The following is a 27,692-nucleotide window of genomic DNA, read 5'->3' on the forward strand; positions in this document are numbered from 1 at the left end:
AAAAAAAAAAAAAAGAAGAATCGATCAGGGCTGGTTTCCTTATAGGTCAATAGCAGTGCCACTCCATCAGTGTGACCACCCTGACTGCAGATGTAAACACTGGATATTCAAGTGGCAAATGGATAAACTTTGACTGTTTGTTAAAATACATCATAAGTGTACCTCAAAATTAGTTTCCTAAAGCATTTCCTGTTCCTTCACATATACTCTGCAAGGAACATAAATGTGCCTGGACCTCTCCTAACCTTGGGTTTTAGATTCTCCCCACAGACCACTCTAGTGGGTTTCTAATTCAATTCCCTCCACATCCCTCCTTCAGTGACAGCTCCAAATGGGGCAGTTTAATTAGAGGTAATACTTGACGAAGGGCCAACAAGTACTCTCCGTTAATGAGGCTTACTAATTTCCTTAGTGGTGCCATTACCTCTGCAAGGCTGACTTCTTGCCAGGAAGTGTGTATGCAAAGGGACAAGCCAGGGAAACCTGACCAAACAGATGTCCTGAAGTCCCCAATTACTCCACAGCTGGGTTCCCTGCTCTAGGACTTCACTACTTAGAGCACCTGTGTCCTCTCCTCTGATACCCCTGACTGAAACACTCAGGAGTTGATATTGTTCACCTGCCCTTTCAATCATGTCTTCCTAGATGCCATGACCTGTTAAATAGTTTGGACAAAAGGAACAAGACATGAGCCCTGCCATCAGGAGTGCAGTTTAGTGGAGCAGACAGAAGAGACACAGGTAACTGTGATATGGTATATTAAGTGTTATGATGACCCAAGGAACATAAAGAACACTGAGGAAAAGCATTTAAACTAGCCTGATTCACAAAAGAAGAGGCTTGAGTTTCATGCCAATGCTTCACACCTGTAATCCTAGCTACTCAGGAGGCTAAGATCTAAGGATCACTGCTCAAAGCCAATTATCTCCAGTTAACCAGCAAAAAGCCAAAAGGTAAGCTCTGGCTTAAGTGGAAGAGCACTGGACTTGAGCACAAAAGCTCTGGGACAGCACCCAGGGCCTGAGTTCAAGCCCCAAGACTAATATGTACACACGTATACACACAGAAAGAACAAAAGAATGAAAGAAAGGAAGAAAGAAAGAAGGAAGGAAATGGTCAAAAAGAAAAGGATATGGCTAATGATACTGAGGACGGTCTGAGCCTACAAAACCAGGTCATGAAGGAGGGAGGATATGTAAATGAACAGGAGTGGGGGGGGGGTGTTAGTCGGACAGTAGGAAAATAAAAAACGTAGAACAAGGGTTTCTAGAATACAAGATGACCAACCTCGATTCCAGCTGGTAGATAATGCATAGTTTTGGGCAAAGATCCGCTTGGCCAGAGAAGGGTACTTGAGAATCTGAGATTTACACAGCTGTATCAGGCTGTCCATGATGACTGGACTTGGAGACCAAAAAAAAAGAGAGAGAGAGAGAGACATTTAGAGATTTAAAGCAACAGGTTGACTTTAAATCCACCAGTTAGAAATCCTATTTACTATGAAGGAACTTACCAGTAGGTCATTCTCTTGGGGATGTCCTCAGTGGAGTGCCAGAGACGAGCGTGAGAAATGATGTTCAAAACCCGCTCATCTTGGTTCTCAATGTGGTTCCTTGGATCATCAACAAGACTGAGCACTTTCTCAGGAAGACCTTCAATTAGCTTGGTCTTGGTAAGCCAGAGAGCCTGCTTCACACCTTTGGGACAATCAGCACAAAACAATGAAAAGAGAAGGTAGTTTGGAAAAAGATGCTCAAGCTGCCAGGTAGCACTGCAGGGAACCAATGGGAATAACTTCTGGATCTTCATGAATAACTCAAGGAGCCCTGAGTTTGACCTATTTTTTTTACATCTTATTGAAGTTAATTCTGACAATCTATAATTGGCTACTTTTTTTTTTTTTTTGGCCAATCCTAGGGCTTGAACCCAGGGCCTGAGCACTGTCCCTAAGCTTCTTTAGCTTAAGGCTAGCACTCTACCCCACTTGAGCCATGGCGCTACTTGCAGCTTTTTCTGTTTTTGTGGTACTGAGGAATCGAACACAGGGATTCATGCACAGACAAGTACGCTACCACTAAGCCACACTCCCAGCCCAATTAGCTACTTTTTAACAGACTTATATGAAATAAATCTATGAAACATACTCCTGTATTTGTCTAGTCATACTAAACATGTTCTTTTACTCATGGCACTAAGTGCTGAGACCTTCTGAACCTTTCTCTAATCCCAGAGGGTCAACCAACATTTTCTCAAAGGGTGAAATAGTAAACACTTTCAGTTTCTAGGCAATAATTAACATGTGTATGTGATTATATTCAAATAAAACTTCACTTACAAAAAAGGGGAATTGGCCTAGTTAACTAACCCCAACTCTGTAACCTGTACACTGCCAGCAAGTCCAGAGCCAAATCTACGTCTCCTCTTTAGCAAACAGACTTCCCAGAGTAGACTTTTTTTTTTTTAATTCACCTCATCTTATTTTTACTTTGTGCTGGATTCCTTCACTGATTTTTAATTTAATGTGGTTTCACTAGAACATTTGTGTATATTTTTCGGAGTCAATTTAGAGTGACAAGAGTCCTTAAACATTAAACAGCTCTCACTACTCTCAGGGTGGATGGGCTGCTGCAGTGCCTGGCAAAACCTCACCAGCTTCACTGTCCCACAATCTGGTTTCCCTACAGGAAGAACAGACACAGCCCTAGAAGCTAAATTCTGACTCACATGAACATATTAATCCTCCTTCTCAGATGAAAGTTAGCACTATGTGTTTTTTGTTGTTTGTTTTTAGTGCCAGTTCTGGTCCTTGAGCTCTTTTGCTCAAAGTTAGTACTCTACCACTTGAGCCACAGCTCTACTTCTGGCTTTTTGGTAGTTAATTAGATGAATTATCTTGGATTTTTTTCTACCTGGGCTGGCTTTGAACAATGATCCTCATATCTCAGCCTCTTGAGTAGCTAGGATTACAGATGTGAGCCACCAGCATCCAGCTAGCTGCACTATGTCCTTTGTAGTAATTATACCCACAAGTTGAAAGAAAGTTGTTGGCAGACACCTGCATTCCAGCTGGGAAAACATTACTGTGACTCCAGGACACATCATGTAAAAAGCTTTTAGGTGGTAAATTCCCTAGGACATGCCAAGTGCCACTAGAACACTTTGCAGGGACACCTCAGTCAATATCTCTAGTAGTAATAAACAAGGGCAATGAGATGTTTCACTTTAAAACTGATAAAGACATTACAATGGAAACACACGTTTCAAAACAATATCTGGATAGGGTGATACAACAGAAAGTCCAGAGGGACTGGGTTTCAGGCAAACTTGATTTCGGGCTAAAGAGTGCCACTGTTGCTTAAACTTGAAAATGTACAGAGAGCCGGGCGCTGGTGGCTCATGCCTGTAATCCTAGCTATTCAGGAGCCTGAGATCTGAGAATCGCGGTTCAAAGCCAGCCCATGCAGGAAAGTCTGTGAGACTCTTATCTCCAATAAACCATCAGAAAACTAGAAGTGGTGCTATGGCTCAAGTGGTAAGAATGATCGCCTTGAGCTGAAAAGCTGAGGGACAGCACCCAAGCCTAGAGTTTAAGCCCCAGGACAGACAAAAAAAGAAAAGAAAAAAAGAAAATGGACAGAACTAACATGTTATCATTCACTAGTATATACAAGTAATATGTAATCATTAAAGCTGACATTTGTTGAATGCAAGTATCTATACTGTGCCAGAAGTTTAACCTACAAGTTAGATACCATTTTATGAAATGAAGGAGGAAATGTAAGATTAAGGATTACTGCTTCAGGTCATACTACCTTGTAAGTGACAGAGCCTAGGAGGAGGGCCTCAGTCCGTCCACTCTAAAGTTCATAATCACGCCATGATCCCAACTGGCACTCCTACCAATATATCTTGCAAGTTTTTTTTGGGTCTGGTTGTGGGGCCTGAACTCTGGGCCTGGGCGCTGTCCCTCAGCTCTTCAGCTCAAGGCTAGCGCTCTACCACTTGAGCCACAGCGCCACTTCCGGCTTTTTTTCTTTTTGCTTATATGGTGCTGAGGAATCAAACCCAGGGCCTCAGGCTTGCAAGGTAAGCACTCTACCACTGAGCCACCTTCCTAGCCCCATATCTTGCAAGTTTTATTACACACTTTGCAAGACCTCTCTGTGAGTGACAGAATGTAAGATATAGGATACCTTTTCAGTCTAGCCAAATGAGCATGATCTTAACTTCCAAACCATCATGCTTCTACTTGAGTGTTTCACTATCAGGGTCACTCAAAGATGCCCAGTCATGTAAGAACCTTCCTATGAAAGTTTAATGGCTAGTCAGCTTGCAGAAATAAGATGGCGCAGCTTAAGTGTTTGACCAAATAACTCAAGTTTTTATTTTTGTTTTTCAAATTTAGGATTTATTTTCTGGCTTACTTCCCAAACCCTGCCAGATCTACTTTTCTTTCCTAATCCCACCCTGGAAAACACTGTTCCCACCGACCTCAACCATTTTGCTATTAGAAGCTGTCCTTTTCCAATCTTGATTTGGGTAAGAAAAGAAAGATTAAAGAATGGGGAAAGGAACTCTTTTTTTTTTTTTTTGGTTGGTCATGGGGCTTGAAATAGGCTTGGGTGCTGTCCCTGCACTTGTCAGCTTAAGGCGAGCGCTCTACCCCTTGAGCCACTTGAGCCACAGCACCACTTCCAGTTTTCTAGTGCTTTATTGGAGATAAGAGTCTCACAGACTTCTCTTGCCTGGGCTAGCTTTGAACCGCAATCCTCAGATCTCAGCCTCCTGAGTAGCTAGGATTACAGGTGTGAGCCACAGGCACCCAGCAGGAACTCTCTTTCTTTGGTCAGTTGTTGGGCTTGGACTGGGGGCCTGGGCACTGTCCCTGAGCTCTTTTGCTCAAGCCTAGTGGTCTACCACTCTGAGACACAGTGCCACTCTCTCATCTTGGACTCTGAGAAATAATTCCTGATACTGCTCAAGACAGGAATCCTCTGCCTGGATGCCACTTCCCACAGGGGCCGGCCATTTGTTAAGAAGTTTTCATAAACTGATTCTTGCCTAAGCTTGCCTCAAACCAAGTCGTTTCACTACTCCCTCACATCATTTTTTTTGGGGGGGGGTGTTGGTTATGGGGCCTGAACTCTGGGCCTGGGCACTGTCCCTCAGCTCTTCAGCTCAAGGCTAGCGCTCTACCCTTGAGCCACAGTGCCACTTCCGGCTTTTTCTGCTTGTGTGGTGCTGAGGAATCGAACCCTGGGCCTTATGCATGGGAGGCAAGCACTCTACCACTGAGCCACCTTCGCAGCCCCGCTCACATCATTTTTTTTTATTGTCAGGGTGATGTACAGAAGGGTTACAGGTCTATAAGTAAGGTAGTAAGAACATTTCTTGAAAAACCTGTTACCCCTTCCCTCATTTTTCTCACATCATTTTTTTTAATCTTTTTACATTCCACTCAATCCTATCTCGGAAGATAGAAGATATTCTTACAGCAGATGAAGAAATCAAGAACGATGGTTTCGAGGTCTGCCCAAAGCAGAGGGTCGGAGGCCACGCAGGGCACAGGGACAAGTTCCCTCCCACCGACCCTGGGCCTCACCCTCGAGGAGACGGCAGCGCTGGTGGAAGACGTAGCAAGGCTGATCCTTGTACAGTGGGTGCTCGTGAAAGGGGGGCGGGCGGTGGAACTTGGGGTGCTTCCAGCCGCGGTCCCAGGGCGGGAAGATCGGCCGCGCCAGCCCAGGCATGAAGTGCATCTTCCCCGCGTAAGTGATGGGCTCCAGTCCCGGGATCTCATACACGCGGTCCAGTGGAGGGGGACCGGGTTTCCGCGTGGAACGCACGCCCCACTCGTACGCCCCGCGTCTCGGGGCCCCGCAGCCCCCAAGACCAAGCCCCGCAGAGCCAGCTAGCGCCCGCTTAGCGGGCCCCACCGCCAACGCCATACTGACTCAGCCTCCCCAAGCCCTCCACTAGGAGGCCGCCATCTTCCCTCGCGCAGAGCCTGCCGGGAGCGAAAGGGGCTGGGCGCCAAGGTTCCTTAAGTGAGTGGCAGACCCTTTAACCAATAACACTCAGCATGTCTTTCGCCTGCTCCGCCCTTCAGGATTTTCTCATTTTCTTATTGGTGAGATCTGATAAGCACTCCCCGCCTCCGGGGCGGGGGCAGCCTCACTTAAGGACGTGAGGGGACTGCTGGAGTTTAGGTGAGTGGCGGAGACAGGGACCCGGGAGGGGCCGGTGAGCTCCCAAACCTCGAAGCTGAGCCTCGCTCATCTTTGTCAGCTTAAGCGCCGTAGGAGCTTGGAGGAGCTCTCAGCGTATCTTGCTGTAAACATAGGGATAGAAATACCTTAGCGGGTGTACCTGTGCAGCTCCATGCTCTTAACTCAGGAAAAGTTTTCTTTCCACCCACCTCTTACTACAGCGGAGCTTCCCGGCCGCCCCTCCGCCGGCCTGCGAGTGAGTGCGGCCCTGTCCACACCACCAGTCCCGCACACCACTGCTGCTTCTGCAGATCTCTTCCCCCGGGCCTGCCTGCAGCGACTTTCTTCCTGTTCCTAAGGAATTTCTCTTTTTCTCTTCCTGGAGGCAGGGCCTTAGCGTGGAAGGCTGCTCAAAACACCTTTGCTCAACACCTGCTGTTGCATGCCTGGCTGTGCTGAGCACCAGGTTGGCATTGGTGAGTAAAACATGAGGTGTAGAGCTTACGTTTCAGTAGGAGACACAGACAGAATGCAGGCAGAGTAAACAAATAATAGCAGCACACACATACACTTCCTGTCCCTTCTCCCTAGTTCTTTTTTTCTTTTGTATTTCACATTGTCATACTATGTTTTTCATTTTTATTTTAATGACAGTCTTTCCTATGAGTGCAGGGGTTTCTGTTTCTTTACTGCTGTTTCCCCTGTGTGTTGAAAGTGCATGTATAATGAATATATAATAGAATCAAATAGAATGCAGGAGAGAGAAGATAAAGGGGAGGTTTAGGGAGGGCCCCTAAGGGGAGATGACCTTTTAGCCCAGGCCTGAAGGGTAAAGGAGAGGCATCCAGGCAGAAGCAATCATGTATGTCAAGGAGAGGCATCCAGGCAGAAGCAATCATGTATGTCAAAGCCTGGCTTCTTAGACTGGAAAGATAGACTTGAGAAGAAGGAATGGCATGAAACATGTCTTTAAATTTATGACTGAATGGCCAACTTCTACATTAGTCTCCCAGAGTCACAAGGAATAAGAAACTGATATAAAGAGACCAAACTTTATTCACTATTGATATATACCTGGTACACAGCATGTGGTAGAAATGGATGTAACACCATGCTAGATCTTTTTTTTTTCTTTGTCAGTGGTAGGGCTTGAACTCTGAGCCTGAGCTCTGTCCTTGAGCTCTTCAGCTCAAGGTGAGCGCTCTATCACTTAAGCCATACTGCCACTTCCAGTTTTCCAGTGGTTAATTGGAGATGAGAGTCTCACAGACTTTCCTGCCTGGGCTGGCTTTGGACCATGATCCTCAGATCTCAGACTCCTGAGTAGCTAGGATGACAGGTGTGAGCCACCAGTGCCTGGCCATGCTAGGTCTTTTAAGCTAGGGAACCATGCCTTCCATTGTCTCTCAGCACATACCACTGTGCCTAGCTCCCAGCCCATGTTTATAAATGGGCTGAGCATCCACTAGTCTCCTAAGAGCCTACCATATGCCAGGCTGTATTTGATGGGAAAATGCTTAAAGAATAAAACGTGATCTTTGCCCTCACAGGGCTCCCAGCCCTATACCTTCCTAAAGTTGTAGAACTCACATGCAGTGGAGTTCTCTGAAGCCAAATCCTTTCTCTACTAAGAATATTTCACACTGAGGGACTGTCCTTCTAAAATCAATGGAAGTGAGTGGTAAGTCCACTCTACCAAACAACAGATCTGTGGTTGATCCATCCTTGTCCCCAGAACCTAATACTTGCAGGCTTTGAGGAGAATGAAGAATAGAAGAGTCCAGATTATAACCTCCATGTTTTCCTTCCAGGTAGGCAAGACAGAAGAGCTTGTGCCTGTCACATTACAGAGCACAGACTGCTCTGGGAAAAATGCCTATTTGTCTTTCCCAGGCTGCCCCTACCCCACTAACAATGGAAGAGAGGACGGAGGATGATGCTGAGGAAGACTGGCTGCAGCTGCGACCAATGGAGCCCTTGCCTTCCCAGTGCTGTGGCAGCGGCTGCTCTCCCTGTGTCTTTGACCTGTATCACCGAGACCTAGCAAGGTGGGAGGCAGCCCGAGCCAGCAATGACAGGAGCCTACTAAATGAGAAGCAATCACAGGTGAGGAAGTCAGTCTTCAGACTGGAGGCCCAGGGTGACAGAGTCTATGTGATCTTGCTTTTGCCAAGTACCTTGAACAGGGGAGAGGAAAGAGTGAACAAAATGGAAACAGACAATCCAGGATTAAAATCCAGGCCTGGAACAAGCATTTTAAGAGCTATGTGATTTTTATTTAGGCAAAGTCCATTAACCTCCCTCAGCCCTAGTTTTCCCTTCTATAAAATGGGACTGAACAATTGTCATGTTTAGTACAGAGCCTGACATTTCACTTCATTATCTACTGAGTAACCATTATACATCAAGCTCTAAGCAGTTGAGGATGTGAGAATGAGCAAGATAGGCATAGGCTTGATTCATAGAGCAAATAGCATATACTAGGCCCATCGGGAATGTTGTTTCTTCTTCTCTGACCCTAACTGATTTTTCCTTCCTTTTCTGAACTCCTAGGGGACTGCAGTCTGAACCAATTTAGTCCTTTTCGATGCTTGAGAGTTTTCACAGTTAATAATTGTAGGTATCAGATCACTATAGAGTTCAACACCTATAGTAAATAGACAGGGAAACTGAGGACCCTTGCCTTCTGAGACTGCATACTCCTGGTTTTGAATCTGTCCCCATCCTGGCTTTCCACCTCAGAATAGGTTTCCCACTGCTCATGTTCCTGTTGACCTTGTAGTGTGATGGCATTTCTTTCTGTTGCTGCCTCTGTCTATGCAATAGGCCTCCTCATCACTCTGGCTAACTGTACTCCATTGTTGGGGCCCAGCTAGACCAAAGCTCAGCCCTCTATAGTCATTTATGTTATTCTGAAGCTGTAGATAATACTGTGCAGTTGTTTCTTCAAACCACAAAACCCAATTTTGTATCTTTTTTTGTTAAATGTCTCCTTGTAGTTCTGCCACAGAAAAATGGGGACCAGAGCATAGTGGCCTCTGCAATGACTGGAAAATGCTCCTAACAGTCTATGTTTCTTCTCCCTCTCTGCCTGCATCTCTATGTTGCTTGCCCCTTCACTTCTTTCTGATCTCTGTTCAAATCACATTTCACTCCTTTTATTTGTCGGTCATGGGGCTTGAACTCCAGGCCTGGGCACTGTTCCTCAGCTTTTCAGCTCAAGGCTTGCTCTCTACCATTTGAGCCACAGCACCACTTCCAGTTGGAATTGGAAATAAGAGTCTCACAGACTGGCTTTGAACCATGATCCTCAGATCTCAGCCTCCTGAGTAGCTAGGATTACAGGCGTGAGCCACCAGCACCCTGGCACATTTCTCTCTCTCTCTCCCTCTCCCTCCCTCTCTCTCTCTCTCCCTCTCCCTCCCTCTCTCTCTCTCTCTCTCCCTCTCTCTTATCTTTTTGTCACTTATGGGGCCTGAAGTCTGGGCCTGAGCATTGTCCCTCAGCTCTTCAGCTCAAGGCTAGCGCTCTACCACTTGAGCCATAGCTCCACTTCTGCTTTTTCTGCTTATGTGGTTCTGAGGAATCAAACCCAGGGCCTCATGCATGCAAGGCAAGCACTCTACCACTGAGCCACCTTCCCAACCCCCACATTTCTTTTCTTGATTATCAGTTTTACTAGATATCTTCAAGATATAACTGTTCAAATGGATATTGTCTATCTCCTTGCTAGCATCTAAGTTCTTTGAAAGAAGAGGGCTTTGTCTTGCTCACTGTTCAATCCTTAGCAACTGAGTAAACCCTGGCATTGCAGTCAATAAATAGTTGTTGAATGAATAAATGAGTTTCTTGAGGGTCTACTAGGTACCATGTCCTGTGTTCTAAGCACAAGGAAGTGAATAATAAAATCAAGATGCCAGGATGCCAGCTCTCAAAACCTCAGCTATAGAAAGGGAATGGAAGTGCAAGGTTATAATACAAAGAACGTGAGCTAAAGTTCCATTCAGCCAGTTAATTGTATGATGATAAGTATGTAACTTTAGTTTGCTAAACCTATGTTTTCTGATCTAAATATGGTGAAAAGTAGTGCCTAATTTGTAGGCTACTGTTAGGATTGTATGGGATAAATATATAAAACACAGGGCACATAGTAGGTGCGTAATAAATAGTAGCTGTCATCACCTAATAAAAATGAGCATATTTCAATAAAAATAGTGAATATAAAAATAGTAAGCCAGGCGCTGGTGGCTCACGCCTGTAATCCTAGCTACTCAGGAGGCTGAGATCTGAGGATCGCGGTTCAAAGCCAGCCCGGGCAAGAGAGACTGTGAGACTCCTATCTCCAATAAACCACCAGAAAACCGGAAGTGGCGCTGTAGCTCAAGTGGTAGAGGGCTCGCCTTGAGCTGAAGAGCTGAGGGACAGTGCCCAGGCCCAGAGTTCAAGCCCCACGACCGACCAAAAAAAAAAAAATAGTATATTTCAACCTAATAGTAAATTTATTTTAACTTTTACTGAAACACTCATAATAGAAAAAATGTTACATTTCCATGGCAATTTATAAATATAAATTTTATAAATATTCCTACATTGTTATCTCTTTCAACTTTCATGATATCTTGTAAAGTTATATGGGATGAGTGGCTCCTTTTTATAGATGAGGAAACTGTCACCTAGAGGACCAAATAACCTGTGTTAGTTCTCAAGGGTGGGCAGCAACTGAGCTAAAGCTAAAACCAGTACACCTGACTCCCAGTCTGGAGCTCTTTCCTAAGCCCCAGAAGCTGTGATGGGGGTACCCAGGTGTTCTGGCTGATGAGGAAAAGGTCATCTTGACCCAGATGAAAGTATAGAAAAGAGATAAAGCCTTGGTTACTAAGCCCGAGAATGTATGTCAATACTGTGACACTGTCAACACTACAATAAGTTAACTGGAGTTCCAAATTTTGCACTGTGCCCTGACCCGAGTAGGTCAGTTGAATCCAATGTGGGCATTTCATAGGAGAGAGAGAGAGAGCGAGAGGTATGAGTCATGACATTCAGAAAAGACTTCCTGAGGAGGCAGAGTAAGGGTTACAAAAGGACAATAGGCCGATACTCAGATGACATGAATTTGAGTCCCTTCTCACAGTATGAGTTTGGATAAAACAAGCCATTACCATACAGCCTCAGTTTCCCCATACATGATAGAAGGATATTGGATGAGATTGTTTTTGGGGTCTCATTAGCTTCTCTACTTTATAGGCTTGAAATTTAGCAAGTTGGAAGATGAGCAGATGTTTTGTGTGTTGGAAGTAAGTACTCTGGATACAGGATACTGCTTAAGCAGTAAAGTCTTAGAGACAGGAAGGAGCAGGTGGTCTTGGAAGAAGGAAGAAAAGTCTGGCCCCTGAAGTTGGGGAGATAGAATGAGGCTTTCAGATGGGTTGTCTGGGCCTTTAGGAGTATACTAAGAGCCCTGCACTGTAGCCTGAGGAAGTAAGGTGGGACCGTCTATCACACAGAACATTCACCAGCTGACACAGCTTTCACTGGGGAAAGTGGGAAGGATGCTGCGTGTCCTTGGGCTGGCCGCTAGCCAGGTCTTCCTCTGTTGCAGAGCTGTTCTTCTGAGCTGAGCCCAGAGACCTTCCTGGCCTTCCGCATCAGTGCCATGGAGAGACTCCCTGCTGACACCTACCACATCCGGTTTGCACGGCCTGGGAACAGCCAGCTTGGCCTTCAGCCAGGGCAGCACCTCATCCTGCGGTACACTTAGATCGTGGGAGGACCAAAGTTTGCTGCTTTGCTTTGCCATTTGCCAACTAGGTAGTCTACAGAAGCTTGCTTGACTTCCCTTAGGACTCCTTGTCACCTCCTTCAAGATAGACATAGTAACATGTGACTCAAAGGGTTCTTGGGATAAAGCTCAGTAATGTGTTTTTGTGATAAATAATAGTACATACATCCCAAGGCCTAGTGTGTGTGTTTTATACGCATGAGCTCATTTATCCTTCAGAAAGTCCTGTGTGATAGGTGCCACTGTCATTCCCCAGAGGAAACTGAAGTCAGGTTCAGGATTTTGCCCAAGGTCACACAATTTGGAAGTATTGGAGCTAGGAGCTGAAGACAAGCAGTCTGGCTCTAGAGCCTGTGCTCTTGACCTAATGTCATTATCACCCATTGTTTTAAAAAATAAAAAAAGGCCACTGTCATTGTAAATAAGGAACTGCTCAGAGCTACTCAGTATCCCAAAGCTACTATGTCACGGAGGCAGAATTCAAACCAGACTGCCTAGCTACTGAATTACAGTCAACCACTCCTCTGAGGTTCCTGCTGGCCCATTTTTGGTACTCTACTCCCATGCTGGTCCCCATAACTACCTTGTCAGGAACAAGACTCTGTTGGATGCCAGGTACAAGTGTTTGCCAGGCAGTCATCTAGGGGGGCCTGAGGCTCGGAAGAAAGATCTGAGCTGTGGACATGGATCTGGAGTCATCTGTACATAGTTGGATGGCATTCGAGAGCATGTGTGCATTAAAAAGAGGGAAAGGCTTAAATCTGTGCACTGAAAATATTGAAACTTATGGGAAGAGAAAAATGTAGCTAGAAGACAAGGTGGGAACAGGAGAGAGCTTATTGCTTATTGCTGCTCAGACTCTGGCCATTGATCTCTTGGTGGACTCTGGTGTTTGTTTCCAGCTCCTTCTGGCCTGTGGCCTGGTTGGCAGTCCTTAAAGTTCGCTGTGGCAGGTGGCAGGAAGAACCCAGTGCAGGCTTCAGTCCCACACAACCTTCCATGCATAAACCTGGAACAAACAGAACACCTCATCTCTAGGATGGCCCCTTATTCCCTCCTTTTTACTACCTCAGTGATATTCCTAGCACACACACATCTGACCTCTCTCCCTATTCAGATACTGCTGGTGTGCTTCATCGCTTCTGAGATGAAATCCAAATCCAAGACTCTCAGCTTCCTTTCTTCAAATTCTCACTCCCCACTCCACATGTGCTCTTGTCTTGGTCTCGCAACCCCCTGCCAACCAACTCCTGACTTACCCACATTGTGCTTTCTCTAAGCTTCTGCCTGCCAGCAGCTTGCTCATCCTCGAATACCCACTGCACAGAGAGCAGCCATTTCTGTCTCTGAAGCATATCAGTTTGACCTCTGTACAGCAGATTTCATGGTATTTCTTTGCATCTAACCAATGCCATATGTTCTTTTCATTATTTCTTCATTTGCTTCCTTAACATTTTTTTTGGTCCTGTTGTGGGGCCTGAACTCTGGGCCTGGGCGCTGTCCCTCAGCTCTTCACCTCAAGGCTAGTACTCTACCACTTGAGCCACAGCACCACTTTTGGCTTTTTTCTTTTTGCTTATGTGGTTCTGAGGAATCAAACCCAGGGCCTCACACATGCAAGGCAAGCACTCTACCATTGAGCCACCTTCCCAGCCCCTCCTTAACATTTCTTAATTTTCCATTTCACTTAGTACCTTGAATGCATTGAGACAAGGCCTTTCTAATCTGCAGAATTTAGAGCACAATGTTTTTAGCACATTGGGCTGGAAAGAGGAGTGTTTTGGTGCTCCCTCCTGTGCAGTCCTGTTTTGTTTGTTTGTTTGGTTGGTTGGGTTTTTTTTTTTTTTGCTTTTTTTGTCTTTATTTTATTTTATTTTTGGTCAGTCATGGGGCTTGAACCCAGAGCCTGGACACGTCCCTGAGCTTTTTCACTCAGGGCTAGCACTCTACTGCTTTGAGCCACAGCACCACTTCTAGTTTTCTGGTAATTAATTGGAGATAAGAGTCTTACAGACTTTTCTGCTGGGGCTGGCTTTGAACCATGATCCTCAGATCTCAGCCTCCTGATTAGCTAGAATTACAGGTGTGAGCCACCCCCCCCCCACACACACACAGCTTTGTCTTGTTTTTGTTTAAGAGGTCTTACTGTATAACCCTGGCTAGTCTCAAACTCTTGACCATGCTGAGATAATAGGTGTGAACTAGGTGTGAACTTCCATGCCTGGCTTCCATAGAAGAGCAGTAGTGAAGAACCTAGCTTGGAGTCTGAGCTGTGGTTGAATTCTAGCTGTGCAAATGACTGTCCTCTGAGCATTAGATTATGCATTGGAGTCATTGTTTAAAATAAAATAAGGCATGTACTATACTGGAAGCCTACTAGGCATTAATACAACATGACTATTATTGCTACTGATGACTGATATCTTGACCCTGTTTTGATATTGTAGAGATGATTAATGCCGAGGGCAGGGCTTTGTACCAGGGCCCTTTTGAGGATCCTTCCAGTTCTGATGCTACTGGAATTAGCAGTTCTTTTTATCCTTGTCACTCTGGTGGAGAAGAGGTCAGGGCAAACCACAGTATTGTTCCCTAAGCACATCATCAGTGTATTTTTTGAAGCGATTCCAATGAAGCCACACAAACAGGACTTAGACAGCTGTCCCCATTTTTCAGGAGGTGCTGCTGAGAGATTAAATGACCTGCCTGGGCCTCACAACAAGAATGTGGCAGTGGGTGAGCCCAAGGCTATTTCTGTGATACTTGGCCTGCCTCTTGGTGAGAGCCTCTGGGGAAGACTGGATCCCACCTTCACTGAAGAAAGTGCCAGGTCAAGGTCTGTTAAATGAATGGCTGACCATCTGTATGCTTCTTCTCAGAGGGATGGTAGATGACTTAGAAATTCAGAGAGCCTATACGCCCATCAGCCCTGCCAATGCAGAAGGATACTTTGACGTTTTAATCAAGGTGAGTTGACTCTAGTAGAAGAAGCTCCAAGTTGTCAGACTGTACCTCCATTGCCAGTGTGGTTGGAATAGGGAGTGCTAGCATGGAAGAAGATTGCACCAGCGGTAGGCCTAAGTGAAGGATCATCCTTTCCTTATCTACTGGAGAGGGGGCTGCTAGACCCCCTATGGGGGACATGTTCCTGTGGGATTTTAGGGAAAGTCACTCCTTTCACCTTCTGTCCTTGGGTGGAAAGTGAGCCTGATCTGGGCTGAGAAGGGGAACAAGTCCCCACACCTAATGTGTGTTAGGCTGGGATCCAGAAGTGAGTCAGACACCTTGCCTGCCCATGAAGAACTGCCCCACAGGACAAATGATGGAATCAAGACTCTTAGTGTTCGGTTTTTAAAAAGAGGTAGCCTAGTAAGAACAGCACCACACACGTGGTATTCAGGTAAGGGGTAGGTTTATTCATCGTTCTGGCTGGCACCAGGCCATGTTGGCCCTCCACATGGCTGGGAAAGGCCTGGGAATGAGAGTTGGGAAAGAGAGAGAGCTGGGAAAGAGAAGAGAGAGCTGGGAAAAAGAGAGAGCTGGGAAAGAGAAGGAAAGAGCTAGAAAAGAGAGCATCTGGGCCTGGGCTAGGCCTTATCTAGGGTATGGGTGGAGAAAGGTGTGGCCACATCAAATTCAGATGTGACCTCAGCTGATGCAGATGTGACCTCTTCCAGGTGTGCCAGTTGCCTAGGTAACGCAGGTAACTGGGCGGAGACTTTGCTGCGAGGAGGGTGGAGTCTGCTCGCCATCCAGGAGCAGACCTTACACTTAGTACGAGGGAGAAATGCTCTGACAGAGGAGGCAGCTGGGGTGCAGGGAAACAGACTGAAAAGCAGAGCTGCATCTTCACACTCTCTGTTTAAGGAGTGGGGAATGAGGGAAATTGTGAGAAGGAAGCTGGGTGCTGGGAACAGCACTGCAGAAGAGGCATGAATTGGGGTAGTAAGTCTTTGATCCTGACACAGGAGGCTAGCCAAGCGGGCAGGATGTAGGTTGAGAAAGTCAGACAGAAGGTAGGGCATGAGAACCCTGTGGACTGAGAGCTAACCTGACCTCACCTCTGAAGAAAGAGAACAATTAATGGTAGCAGGGAATAGCACTTTAGGCTGTGGGAACAAATAGCCAGAAAGAACAAGTCTTCTGGGAAATGTACCTGGCCTGAGTGGCAGGAGGAAACAGTGCCTGTGGAGCAGCCGTAAGGACAGACAAGCCGGCAGAGATAGGGTAAATAAGTTGAATACCTAATGCTCCAGAGACCCAAGGACTAAGCAATAAACACATGAAGTCAGGGAGGCCTAGTTGTGTGGAGAGTGTTAGGCTTTTAAAAAGAGGTTAAGAACAGCACCACGCACGTGGTTTTCAGGTAAGGGATAGGTTTATTCATCGTTCTGGCTGGCACCAGGCCATGTTGGCCCTCCACATTGCTGGGAAAGGCCTGGGAAAGAGAGCTGGGAAAGAGACGAGAGCTGGGAAAGAGAGTGTCTAGGCCTGGGCTAGGCCTTATCTAGGGTATGGGTGGAGAAAGGTGTGGCCACATCAAATTCAGATGTGACCTCAGCAGATGCAGATGTGACCTCTTCCAGGTGTGCCAGTTGCCTAGGTAACGCAGGTACTGGGTGGAGACTTTGCTGTGAGGAGGATGGAGTCTGCTCGCCATCCAGGAGTGGACCTTATAGAGAGAATACTTGGGTTGTTGTACATGAAGCTGCTGGTTTTAACATTTGGACCTCCAGCAAGCGCAGTATCAAGTATGTAGCTCTCAACCGTTATTTCCCAGACGAACCCTGGGCGACACCAATGTGGGTAAAGACCTCTCACATCCTGGCCCCTTGTGAGGCAGCTGTGCAGTATTATCTTATCTCACTGATGAATTGTCAGACACCAGAAGACCCCTGGTCCACAGCTAGTAAGAAATGCTATAAAAGGGGCAAGCCCCAGCCCCCAGCTCAAAGACCCCCGTGCTGTCTCTGGCCCCCACCTTCCCTGCTTGCCTTCCTGCAGAACCCGAATGTTTACTCCGTCACACATAAGCCTGGATGGGCTCCCTTCTGCATGAGAATGTTTGTCTGGGAGATTCCACAAATCCTCTCCAAATGGCCCGCTTCCCTGCGCTGCTTGTCTGGGTGTGTTTCTGCTGAGAGGATAAGCCGGAGACAGCCCTCCAGAGCAGCTGGATCCCTCCCAGCTGCAAGGCTGATTTTCTCCTTCGTTTGCCGGAAAGCCTCTCTTTAGAGAGGTACCTCATTATCCCTAAGCCGCTGGCTGGGAAGAGCCGGAAATGTCTTTGCCAGTTGGGAAGGCAGCAGGGGGCCTGGGGTTTACCTTCCCAAGCAGACAGGAAGTATGTGTGTATGGGGGATGGCTCCCCCTTCTCCAGTACCTGGAACTCTGGGCACTGCTTCTGGATCTTTGTTTACATTGCTGCCTTTCAGTAGATGATATTAGCACTGCTTTCCAGATGAAGAAACCAAAGTTCAAAGGCCCCTTAGGCAATATGAGCCCAAGTAGGACAAAAGCTCAGTCTCAATTGTGTTTCTAAGTGTGTATTGTACACTTACTCTGGGCCAGGCTCTGTGCGGCTGCTGGAAATGCAGAAGAATCCTTTCCTTCTCCTTGGTGCTCTCTGTGCCACGGGACTGCTTGAGCCACAGCTGTGCTTCCTCAAGACTGGTGCCAAAAACCAAAGTGTCCTCAAGACACAACCTGTAGCAAAGCAGGAGTGAAGTAGAAGGCTTCCTCCCAGCCGAAAACTTCCCTTTCCTTGTACAGACAGTGTGCACTGAGTCTGAAATGGTATCAGAAGTGGCTGTGGGTACTCAAAAGTAGGTCTGGGTACGAAAGCCTCATGTCTCCTTCAAGCCTGGTTAGACTTATATAGTCAGATCTTCCAGTCAGGTCTGTTGGTGCTTCCTCTCACCCCATCTCACCATGACCATGTGTCCCTCCCAAAACAAGACCTGGGCTGTCTTACCTCTGACCCATACTACTCCTGATACCCAGAGCCCCGTCTGTACGTCACCTTCCATTCCCAGAGAATTAATCCTGCTTATCCTTTAAACTGTCTCAAAGGCTTCCTCCTCCAGGAAGCCATCCTTAGTAGACTCTGTGCTAGGGTCCCTAGCCCTTTATCTTTTTACCAGGTATTAGACAGTTTCTGCCTTGTGTCTGAGATATAGTTCCCCCATAGGCTGCAAGTTCCTTAAAGGAAAAGCCTAAATCTGGATTAATTAATTGGTTCATATATTAAGTCCTTTTCCTAATCCAGGTACTGGCTGCCTTCATGCAGCTTAAGGCCCAGCGTGGTGTCTGGCACAGAGCAGGCAGGTGCCCAGGTAGTATAGACTGCCCACCCCTCTGAAGGAGTCCTTTCCATACCTTCATTTCTCATTCAGTCAGGAAGTGATATAAGACATAATCCAGAAAGTATTAATGAGTAGCCTACAAACTGAATCCAGAGTACAAGTCTACTTGGTTTAGGTCTATAGTGTTTCACAATTTTGAATTAATTGCTGGTACTTCAGAAATGGGAGATGTTAAAAGTAGGGATTTCTGCTCTTGGAAAATCAGAAGACTTGGTACATCAGCTCCACATACTGTGTACTGGAACCTCTGAAGTGTCCCCTCCCCCCAGTCTCACAGTCCCACCACTCCCTACTGTCCCTGGCACTGAGTGCTAACTGTAATTAGTTATACCGAACTCTTCCCTTAGTCCTGTTACCTACATGATCCTTGTGGTTTGAGATTCTGAGGAAGGCTGTGGGCCCTGTGGGTTCTCATCCAAAAGCTTTGTCATCTCCTTGAATGTGAGTATCTGGACTTCATCTGAAAGCTGAGAGTGATATGGCAGTGTGGTCTGGACTGGGGTCATGTGTCTTCCTCACTGAGTGCTCTCCGTCTTTGATTCTAGTGCTACAAGACTGGGCTGATGTCCCGGTATGTGGAGACCTGGAGAGTAGGAGACACAGCTTTCTGGCGAGGACCTTTTGGAAGCTTCTTCTATCAACCAAACAAGGTCAGTGCCTGCATCCTCAGCCTTGAGGACTCCCCTGCTTGTCCTCTAGAACTGTAATTCTCCTGTTCCAAGACATAGGAGCTCATGTGCCATTTTTCCCAAGCTTAAGCTCAATCCCTAAAGTATCGTTGGGGTTGGTCATGGGAGGAGGTGGAAATGGCACTAACAACCAAAATCCAGCACTATCAATGGCTGCCCTTGGCTTTAGGACTGATTCTCCTGTCCCTTAGATGCTGTTCTAGTTGTACCTTCCCCTTATGCGACTAAATACAGTCCAGCCCCTGCTCAGGAGCAGCTCAAGAAGCTCTTGCCCTTTTCTTCGTGGCATGGTCAGATCCCAAGCAGAAATTATTTGGTACTCACCTGGAAAGCAGTTTGCCAGGATAGACCAAGAGTCTTTAAGCATCTTTAAACCCTTCAGCCCAATAGTTCTACTTTTGGAAATCTATTCTGTGAAAAGAATTCAAAATGCTGACTCTTGCACATATTCATGGTATCTTTATTTATACTGCAGAAAAAAAAATGGAAGCAACTGAATATCCAACAACAAAGAACCCTGTATGCAGGGTTATAGGTACTAGATAAAATATTATCCTGAATTTTAAAGTTGTGCTTATAAATGATGTTATATACTTCTACCTACAAATAGTAGGTATATACTATGAATATACATAGGTTAAAAAACTAACTTAAAATTCACAGAAAAAAATAGGAAAGGAAAATTTAATGAAATGTTAGCAGCTCTAGGTGGCAAAATTATGGGTGATTTTTATTTTCTTCATTATACTTTCCAAATTATCTGAAATGAGTGCCTATTATCTTTATAATTAGGAAAACAAAGCAAAATGAAAACAAATGGAAAAGAATGAATCATGCTTGTGTGCCATTCTTTCAGTTTAATTTTAAAATAGCTTTTATTGTTTTTTTTCCCCCCTCATTACAAATGCAGTGCATGTTCACTACCAAAAAAGAAATCAGCAGCTAGAGATAGAAGAAAACAAAAAACATCTGCAGGGCATCTCTCTAGACACATCAGTCTTACTACCTTGGTATTCTTCCAAGTCCTCCTCCGTTCATGGGGATATAGACAAACACATGCACACTCATACGTGTGTATGTGTAGAGTGATGCTATCAGGGATGGGGTGTAGTTCCGTGACAGAGCACTGCTGAGCCCAGTGATCCCCTAGGTAAGAAACATGGGATTTCTGTGTGATTTGTGGATGTATACAAGGCATCCAATAGGTTTCTTCTTGGCCACCCAGTGTCCACTTTAGGCCAGAAGGAAACAGGGACAACTCCCCCCTGCCTTCCCCTGCCCCAGAGGCATGGGAACACAGCTGGGCTGACCACGGCTAGTACCAGGAGAATGCTGCAGAAGAGCACTGTCCTTGGCACGCGTGTGTGTGTGTATAAGATGCGAGACTCACTTGAGCACTGTTGGAGGAACTGAGCGAGTCTCACATATACATGCTAAGAGTGGAGCATGCACATGGGTGCTGTAAATGTGTTCATGTGTTATCATCATCGTCAACATCATCATCACCATTTATGTGGTGCTGAGGGGGAGCCCAGGGCCTCATGATGTACCAACAACAGAGTTAGAATGGAGTTGGGTATGAACAAGGCTTTGATGGGGGCAAGTTTCAATGGAGCAGGAGATGGGAAGACCTCCCTAGCAAGAACAGTTGACCTGCAAAAAGCAAGCCACCTTGGGAGGTAGTGAATTCCCTGGCAGCAGAAGCATGTAAGCAGAGTTCTTAGGGTGCTTTAAAAGACAGCCGAGGCTGGGTGCCAGTGGCTCACGCCTATAATCCTAGCTACTCGAGAGGTTGAGATCTGAGGATCACAGTTCAAAGCCAGCCCAGACAGGAAAGACCATGAGACTTTTGTCTCTAATTAATCACCAAAAAAGCCAGAAGTAGAGCTGTGGTCAAGGGTAGAGTGCCAGCCTTGAGCACAAAAAGCTCAATGATAGCACCCAGGTCCTGAGTTCAAGTCCCAGGACTGGCACACAAAAAATAAATAAATAAAAAGCTGGGTTATGCTACGTTAGGCTCCCCCTCCTGCCTCAAATTTCCATAATCTCTGTTGTATAGACTTCCCTCAGGATCCCTTCACAAGTCAGGATGACTCTCTTAGAGCTCGTTTAAAAAAAGGGGGGGCACTGAAGGGTGGGACACTGGGAGAGACACTTCTGTTCAGCTCAGGCAAGCCCAAGAAAAAACATGGAGTGGGGAAGTGAGCCCCCAGTCCACCAATCCTCCCCATTCTACTCCCCAGCATGGTGAGCTCCTCATGTTGGCTGCCGGCACGGGCCTGGCCCCCATGGTACCCATCCTACAGAGCATCACAGACAACGCAGACGATGAGACCTTTGTCACCCTGGTCTGCTGCTTCAAGACCTTTGAGGGCATCTACCTGAAAACCTTCCTCCAGGAGCAGGCTCAATTCTGGAATGTCCAAACCTTCTTTGTACTCAGCCAGGTAAGTGCCCTGAGATGCTGCAGTCCACTTGCTTCCAGTCCAAGGAGCAGCTCTTCACCTACCTGCTTCAGGTGTTACCATGTTCATTACACACACGAGGGAAGGAGCTCAAAGAGGTCTAGAGTTTGTATGCCATGCTGTAGATGGGTGAACCAAGACTTGGACCCAGGCCTGGGTGTATTCCTGAGCTCCAAGGGGTATCACCAGTCCTGTGGGCTGGGGTCTGGATGCAGAATCAGAACAAATTGCAGCCTTAAGGTCCTGGAAGGCAGGACCAGATGAGTAGCTCTGTTAGTGCTTAGCATGGTGCTGGGCTCAGGAGAGGCTCCATCTAGAACTGCCTAAGTTCACGATATGTAGTAGGCTCCCTGCCACCTCACCTTATCCCTCCGGCTGGACAGCTGTGATCAGACTCATCAAGCTGCAGATACTTTAGCTAAAAGCCCCTTCCTCATTACAGTGATCCATCCTTCCCTCCTCCTAGGGCCACAGTTTGGGGGCCCTCAGCTACCTTTGTTCTGCCTCCCTGGACTCTGTAGCTTTGCTTCTTTCCTGTACCCTCTGTGGCTGGGTCTCCTGCTGGAACCCCCCCACCCCCACCCCATTCCCTGTTGCCCAGGGTCAGTCTCCTTAACCTGTGCTGTAGATCTCTTCCTCCTCAGTGTCCTCTGTGAAGACAGTTCAAGGGATCCTCAACAAGGTAGATGGGAGGGTCAGGAAATTGGATCTCCCTTTCCAAGCCTGAGTTCTTGAACTCCCTTGGGGCCAGTGGCTGCAGGGGCACTGGTGTCCAAGGGCACAACACTCCACGCCATGAACATAGAGAGGGTCATACATGGTGATCATTACCAGCTATAGGAAGTGTCTAAGGCAGGGGTGTGAAGCAGGATGAGCAGCCTGAGGGGGATGGGGCAAGGACAAGTTACCAGCTAGAAGCATGTCGGCTCTGCCCAAGAGCCTGGGCCAGGACCATGGCAAGAAGGCAGGCAACTGGCAGGCACACCAGGGCTGCCAGCCAGCCAGCTTTCTCTTCCCACCATGCTCCAGGTGTGAGATACCCAGACGTGAAGATGCCCATTCCCTGCCCTCGAGGCACTCAGCTGTGTATGGGGCGACAGCCCCAGGGATGGCTGAGCACATTCCCCTTCATGGAGCACTTCTCCATGCCTAGCACCCTTTAAGCACAAGTGTGTATTGATTCATTTAATCCCACCACAATCTCATCAGACTTGTATTGCCATTGTGCCCCCTCTTATAGGCGTGGAAACTGAGGCACAGAAAGATTAAGAACAAAGTAATGTCCGGCACTGGTGAATCACACTTGTCATCACAGCTACTCAGGAGGCTGAGATCTAATGATCACAGTTTGAAACCAACCTGGGCAGAAAAGTTGATGAGACTCTTATCTCCAGTTGATCAGCAAAAAGTTGAAATGGAGCTGTGGCTCAAGTGGTAGTGCACTAGCTTTGAATAGAAAAAAAAAAAAGCTCATGGACAGCACCCAGGCTCCAGGACTAATCCAAAAATTAAAAGTAGCACAGCTAGCCAGTAGAAAGCTGAGTACAAACAGTACTGCTCAGAGGTTATTCTCTTACTGAACCAGCACAGCGTGCTCATGCTGGAAGATATCCAGGGTGCTGGAAGCCAGTAGGGACCCAGGAAAGATTGGGATGAGAGAAAAGGACTTCTAGAGTAAGTGCATTTGAGGTTGGCCTTGAGGGTAGAGGGCTCAGGTGGTGACAGAGGCTGGTGAGTGGGCTGGCTGTCAATGGCATGGTGGTGAATAGGAGTGACTGCATTGGTTCCTTCTGTCCACATGCTCTTGACTCAGGATGCTTCCTCCCCTGCTTGGATCCTGGTAACAGTGTCCTCATGGGCTTCCTGCTTCTGCCAATTTGTCCTTTATCCTGCAGCTGGAAGGACACATCTGACCACATCACCACCCTGCTTCCAGCCCTTTCCTGGCTCCCCATTGCTCTTAGGATCTTGTCCAAGCCCATCGGCCCTGCCAGCCTCTACAGCCTGTCTCCTGGCCCGCCTTCTCTGCATCTGTGTCCTGTGTCACTGGTCCACTTGCAGGTGCCAGTGTGCTGTGCTTTCTGCCCACTAGATCTTTGCTCCTGCTGCCCCCTGCCAGGAGTGTTTTCCCCGACTTTCCTCACACCTGCTCCTCCTTCCCCTGATGAGGTGGAAGTCCAGCCTAGAAGCTCTCCGGGAACCTTGGCTTGGTGTTGGAGTTTTGCTATCACAGCCCGGGCTTCCCTGTCACTGTCCCACTGCCCTGCACTGCACTCCTCTCTCACTAAAGTTCTTCAGCTTCATGCACTTAATGATATGCACACTTAAAAATGTTTACTTAAGGGTGGCATTGTCCAAAAAGAAATGTACTCTTTTTTTCTTTTTTGGGTCCGGTCGTGGAGCCTGAACTCTGGGCCTGGGTGCTGTCCCTCAGCTCTTCAGCTCAAGGCTAGCACTCTACCACTTCAGCCACAATGCCACTTCCTGCTTTTTTATTTTTGCTTATGTGGTGCTGAGGAATCGAACCCAGGGCCTCAGGCATGCAAGGCAAGCGCTCTACCACTGAGCCACCTTCCCAGCCCAAGAAATGTACTCTTTATCTGGCTTACATAACTGTGCGTCTGTCACCTTTATAATAACAATTTAAAAAATTTAAAACAACAGCAACTAGATTCAGCCACCTAGAGAGAAGACACAGAGGGGCTGGGAAGGTGGCTCAGTGGTAGAGTGCTTGCCTTGCATGCATGAGGCCCTGGGTTCGATTTCTCAGCACCACATAAGCAGAAAAAGCCGGAAGTGGGGCTGACGCTCAAGTGGTAGAGTACTAGCCTTCAGCTGAAGAGCTGAGGGACAGCACCCAGGCCCAGAGTTCAGGCCCCCACAACCGACCAAAAAAAAAAAAAGAGAGAGAGAGAGAGAAGACATAGAGAGGACAGACCATGCACAGAAAGAACACAGAGCAGTAGGACCTTTATGTAAGATAGTTCTAAAAAGTTTTCATACTCATTTTTTAAAAATGCTTACTTAAAATAGTAGAAGTTGCCAGGCACTGGTGGCTCATGCCTGTCATCCTAGCTACTCAGGAGGCTGAGATCTAAAGGTCACAGTTCAGAGCTAGCTCAGGCAGGAAAGTCTGTGAGACTCTTATCCCCAATTAACCACCAGAAAACCAGAAGTGGCACTGTGGCTCAAGTGGCAGAGCACTAGCCTTGAGCTGAAGAGCTGGGGGACAGAGCCCAGGCCCAGACTTCAAGACCCATGACCACCACCAACAATAACAAAAGTAGAAGCCCTTCCATGCAGCAAAGTAGAACTTTCATTTTATGACCCTGAGGAATAAACTTTGAGCTGAGGCTGGGGGACAGAGGAAGGGGCCCTGCAGTGCCCAGTGAGTGGCTTATGCATGGTGACAGCACTGCTCCCTGGGACCTGCCTGACACGCAGCCAGAGCAAGACCTGGAGCCTCACCTTTTGAGTAACTTTCCTGTCCCCAGTGCCTAGCACAGTGCCTGGCATGGAGTGAGCATTCAAGAAGGCTTTTCAAAGAATGTATGTAACATGGAAATCTTTTTTTAATGTAAAGTTTTACTTTTTAATTGTTATTCTAAAGGTGATGTACAGAAGGGTTACACTTACACAAGCCAGGTAAAGACTAAAATGCCATCCTTTTCCTAGCTTTCTCCCAGTTTTTCCTTCCCGTGCCCACTCACAAGTGGAATAGTTCATTTTCAACATCCTGTCTAATGAATATCACTCCTGTATTTGTTCACCTTTTGTCTCTCCATTTCAGTGCCCCCCGTGCCCTCCCAAAGACAGATCAACAAATAAGACAAAAAAGAAAACAAAAACATCAGCAAAGGAAAAAAAACCTCTTGTTTCCATTTCATTTCAATAACTGTGATTCTATCTGATCAAAGGCACAGAGACACTGAACCTTTGGTGTGTGAATGCCTCGAGTCCCATATTATTTATCATATCCCAGTGTATTTTACATCTAGCTTCTGCATATGAGAGAAAACATGTGACCTGATATTGAAACCTTAACACAGATGGACAAAAGCATGCAGAGGTGATGGGGATGGATCCAGGAGTGCACCAGGTACAGCTGCTGCAGGGCAGCAGCATGCGGTGATGGGCCTCGAGCTTTGGGCCTGCCAGCCCAGCCTCCCTGTGCCTTACCTGCTCTGGGAGGAGACAACTTTCGCTGCTGCTAGGCAGAAGGGCTTGGTGAAGGCTGGCTTTCCCCTCACCTCAGTTTCCTCATTTGACTCAGCAGAGAGTGGCTTTGGGTACTCTGAGGACCTCCAGTCACCACCTCTGCTTTTTCCTGCCTTCCCAGGAGAACTCCCCAGAACAGCTTCCCTGGAGTTACCGTGAGAAGACCCGCTTTGGCCACCTGGGCCAGGACCTGGTTGAAGAACTGGTGGGCTGCTGCCGAAAGAAGCCATTTGCATTGGTCTGCGGCTCCCCTGAGTTTACTAAGGACATGGCTGGGTGCTTGCTGGGTGCAGGCCTGACCAAGGACTCCTACTTCCTCTTCTAGGCTAGCCTTGCTGCTGAGTTACCAGGTGACCTTGGACTTCTCTTTCCCACCTGGTTCACAAGGTTGGGTCATTCCCTCCTGGCATCTTGCTGTGTGGAGGGAGGATGGGGTTGCAGGCACCAGCCTGGGGACCAGGAAGGCCTTCTCTAGTAAGCCAGGTCCACTGCACTCACAAGGCATAGGTGTTGGGTAGAAGAAATGGGGAGAAGCCTCCCTCATCCCTCCAATCAGGGGTCCTGTTAGAGGCTCCTCCCCTCAGCTCAGGTGCTCCCTGAGTATTTAGGGAATGACCCCAGGAGCAGCTCAGGACTCTTTGACGAAGCACTTTAACTTCAGTGCCGTGAGTCTGGCATGCTGAAGGCCTTGGGCTCTATGACCTGGTCATGTTTTCAGAGCAAGGACTTGCCCTGGATTATCTATCTATTGGCCTCAAGCCTTTCCTGCTGCAAACAGCTTCCCTCTCAGTCTCCTTTTCCTGGCTCAGGCTACCAGGCTAGAGTTTTTTTTTTTTTTTCCCCAGCAAAAAAAGAAACATGGGAGGCAAAAGCCCCTCCCTCTAACAGGCAGTCAGCTCAGCCCATGCCTTCAGCTCGGTGCCCTGACAACGGTTGCTATGGAGATCTAAAGATAGAGCAGGAGTCTGGAGACCTGGGTCCCTCTCCCAGCTCTGCCCACTGAGTGGCTGCCAATTCAGGTCCACCCAGCCCCCCACCCTACCTCCTCCATCCTGCACAGGGCATGCCCTCTCCAGGGAACCTGGTGCCCCTGGGCAGTGCTCTGCAGTTAATGAATTCCGCTTTTCGCAGCCTGGGCCCCAGGGTGCTGCGCCAGCACAGGCAGACTGCAGGCAGTCCCAGACTTGGAATACTCAGCAGTGGAATGTTGGAATCAGAGAGCCGTGAAACCTTAAGAATGAGACTTTTATAATCATAGAATTGCTGTCCTCCCAGCAAAGCTGAAAGTCTAGCTTGCCAGATGGTCCAGATTCATTGTCTACATAGGAGACTGAGGCCCGGTGAGGCTGCATGACTCACCCAAGGTGGAGCTGTGACAGCACCAGAAGTCGCACTTCAATCCCAGCTCGGATCTACACCATGGACTCCATCAGGGCTCCACGGGTACTAGGGATGCTTGCTGGATGCCAACAGTGAAGGGATGGCCAGAAGGATTTCCATTTCTCCTTCTACCAAGCAGGTGTTTTTATCCCACTTACATAGTGAAACTTGGAGTGATTTTGATTTGTCCGGAAGGATTTTCCTGCCCCGCCCAAAAAGCCACAGGAAAACCCTGCCTGTGCCATGGTCACTAAAGAGTCACAATGAACTCAGACAGAGAGAGAGAGAACAGGTTTCAAACTGGTAGGGTTTTCATGTCAGGCTACAGGATGTAGCCTCCAAGAACCCTACACACATGGACACAGTAAATGCTCTGAAATCATAAGTCAAGAAGTGTTTCCTTTTGTCTAACTAGATTTCTCAAGCTTCTTCCTATAAGCATGTCTGTGGGGTTCAAGTTCTGTCTTAACAACATGAGGACAATACAAGGCCCTGATGCAGAGCCAGAATTCCCAAACAAGCACTTTGTTCTTCCCCTGCCTGGCCTGTACTTGGCCAAGATACTTTCCCGCTGTCAGGGCCTCTGGGAT

General features: G+C 47.3%; 2 protein-coding genes across 3 annotated transcripts in view; one reads left to right on the forward strand and one right to left on the reverse strand.

Moving 5' to 3' along the window:
- Mrpl37 (mitochondrial ribosomal protein L37) overlaps nt 1-5,996 on the reverse strand; it is a 15,342-nt gene extending 9,346 nt beyond the window's left edge. The window contains exons 1-3 of the mRNA XM_013022218.1: nt 5,603-5,996; nt 1,514-1,697; nt 1,288-1,403 (exon numbers count right to left, since the gene is read on the reverse strand). Coding sequence (XP_012877672.1) covers nt 1,288-1,403; nt 1,514-1,697; nt 5,603-5,948 — 646 coding nt within the window. The 5' untranslated portion in view covers nt 5,949-5,996. The remainder of the gene's footprint in view (nt 1-1,287; nt 1,404-1,513; nt 1,698-5,602) is intronic.
- A 614-nt stretch (nt 5,997-6,610) lies between these two features.
- LOC105989914 (NADH-cytochrome b5 reductase-like) lies at nt 6,611-27,487 on the forward strand. 2 transcript variants are annotated; one of them, XM_013022185.1, is made up of 7 exons: nt 6,611-6,685; nt 8,103-8,315; nt 11,809-11,957; nt 14,865-14,952; nt 18,896-19,000; nt 21,283-21,486; nt 25,844-27,487. In XM_013022185.1, the coding sequence occupies exons 2-7, from the start codon at nt 8,124-8,126 to the stop codon at nt 26,045-26,047; spliced, it is 942 nt and encodes a 313-aa protein (XP_012877639.1). In that variant the 5' UTR covers nt 6,611-6,685; nt 8,103-8,123; the 3' UTR covers nt 26,048-27,487. The 2 variants fall into 2 exon arrangements, with proteins under 2 accessions (XP_012877639.1, XP_012877638.1); XM_013022184.1 differs by lacking the exon at nt 6,611-6,685 and having other exon boundaries at nt 8,025-8,315.
- Nucleotides 27,488-27,692: the final 205 nt, after the last annotated feature.

Source organism: Dipodomys ordii, unplaced genomic scaffold, assembly GCF_000151885.1.
Source record: "Dipodomys ordii isolate 6190 unplaced genomic scaffold, Dord_2.0 Scaffold61, whole genome shotgun sequence".
Classification (NCBI taxonomy): domain Eukaryota; kingdom Metazoa; phylum Chordata; class Mammalia; order Rodentia; family Heteromyidae; genus Dipodomys; species Dipodomys ordii.

Bases quoted from the DNA above. Each gene is read 5' to 3' on its own strand.
- LOC105989914 (XM_013022184.1), top strand. From the start codon at position 8,082: ATGCCTATTTGTCTTTCCCAGGCTGCCCCTACCCCACTAACAATGGAA. The intron at 8,316-11,808 runs GTGAGGAAGTCA...CCTCTGTTGCAG, and splicing joins TAAATGAGAAGCAATCACAG to AGCTGTTCTTCTGAGCTGAG. The intron at 11,958-14,864 runs GTACACTTAGAT...GCTTCTTCTCAG, and splicing joins GGGCAGCACCTCATCCTGCG to AGGGATGGTAGATGACTTAG.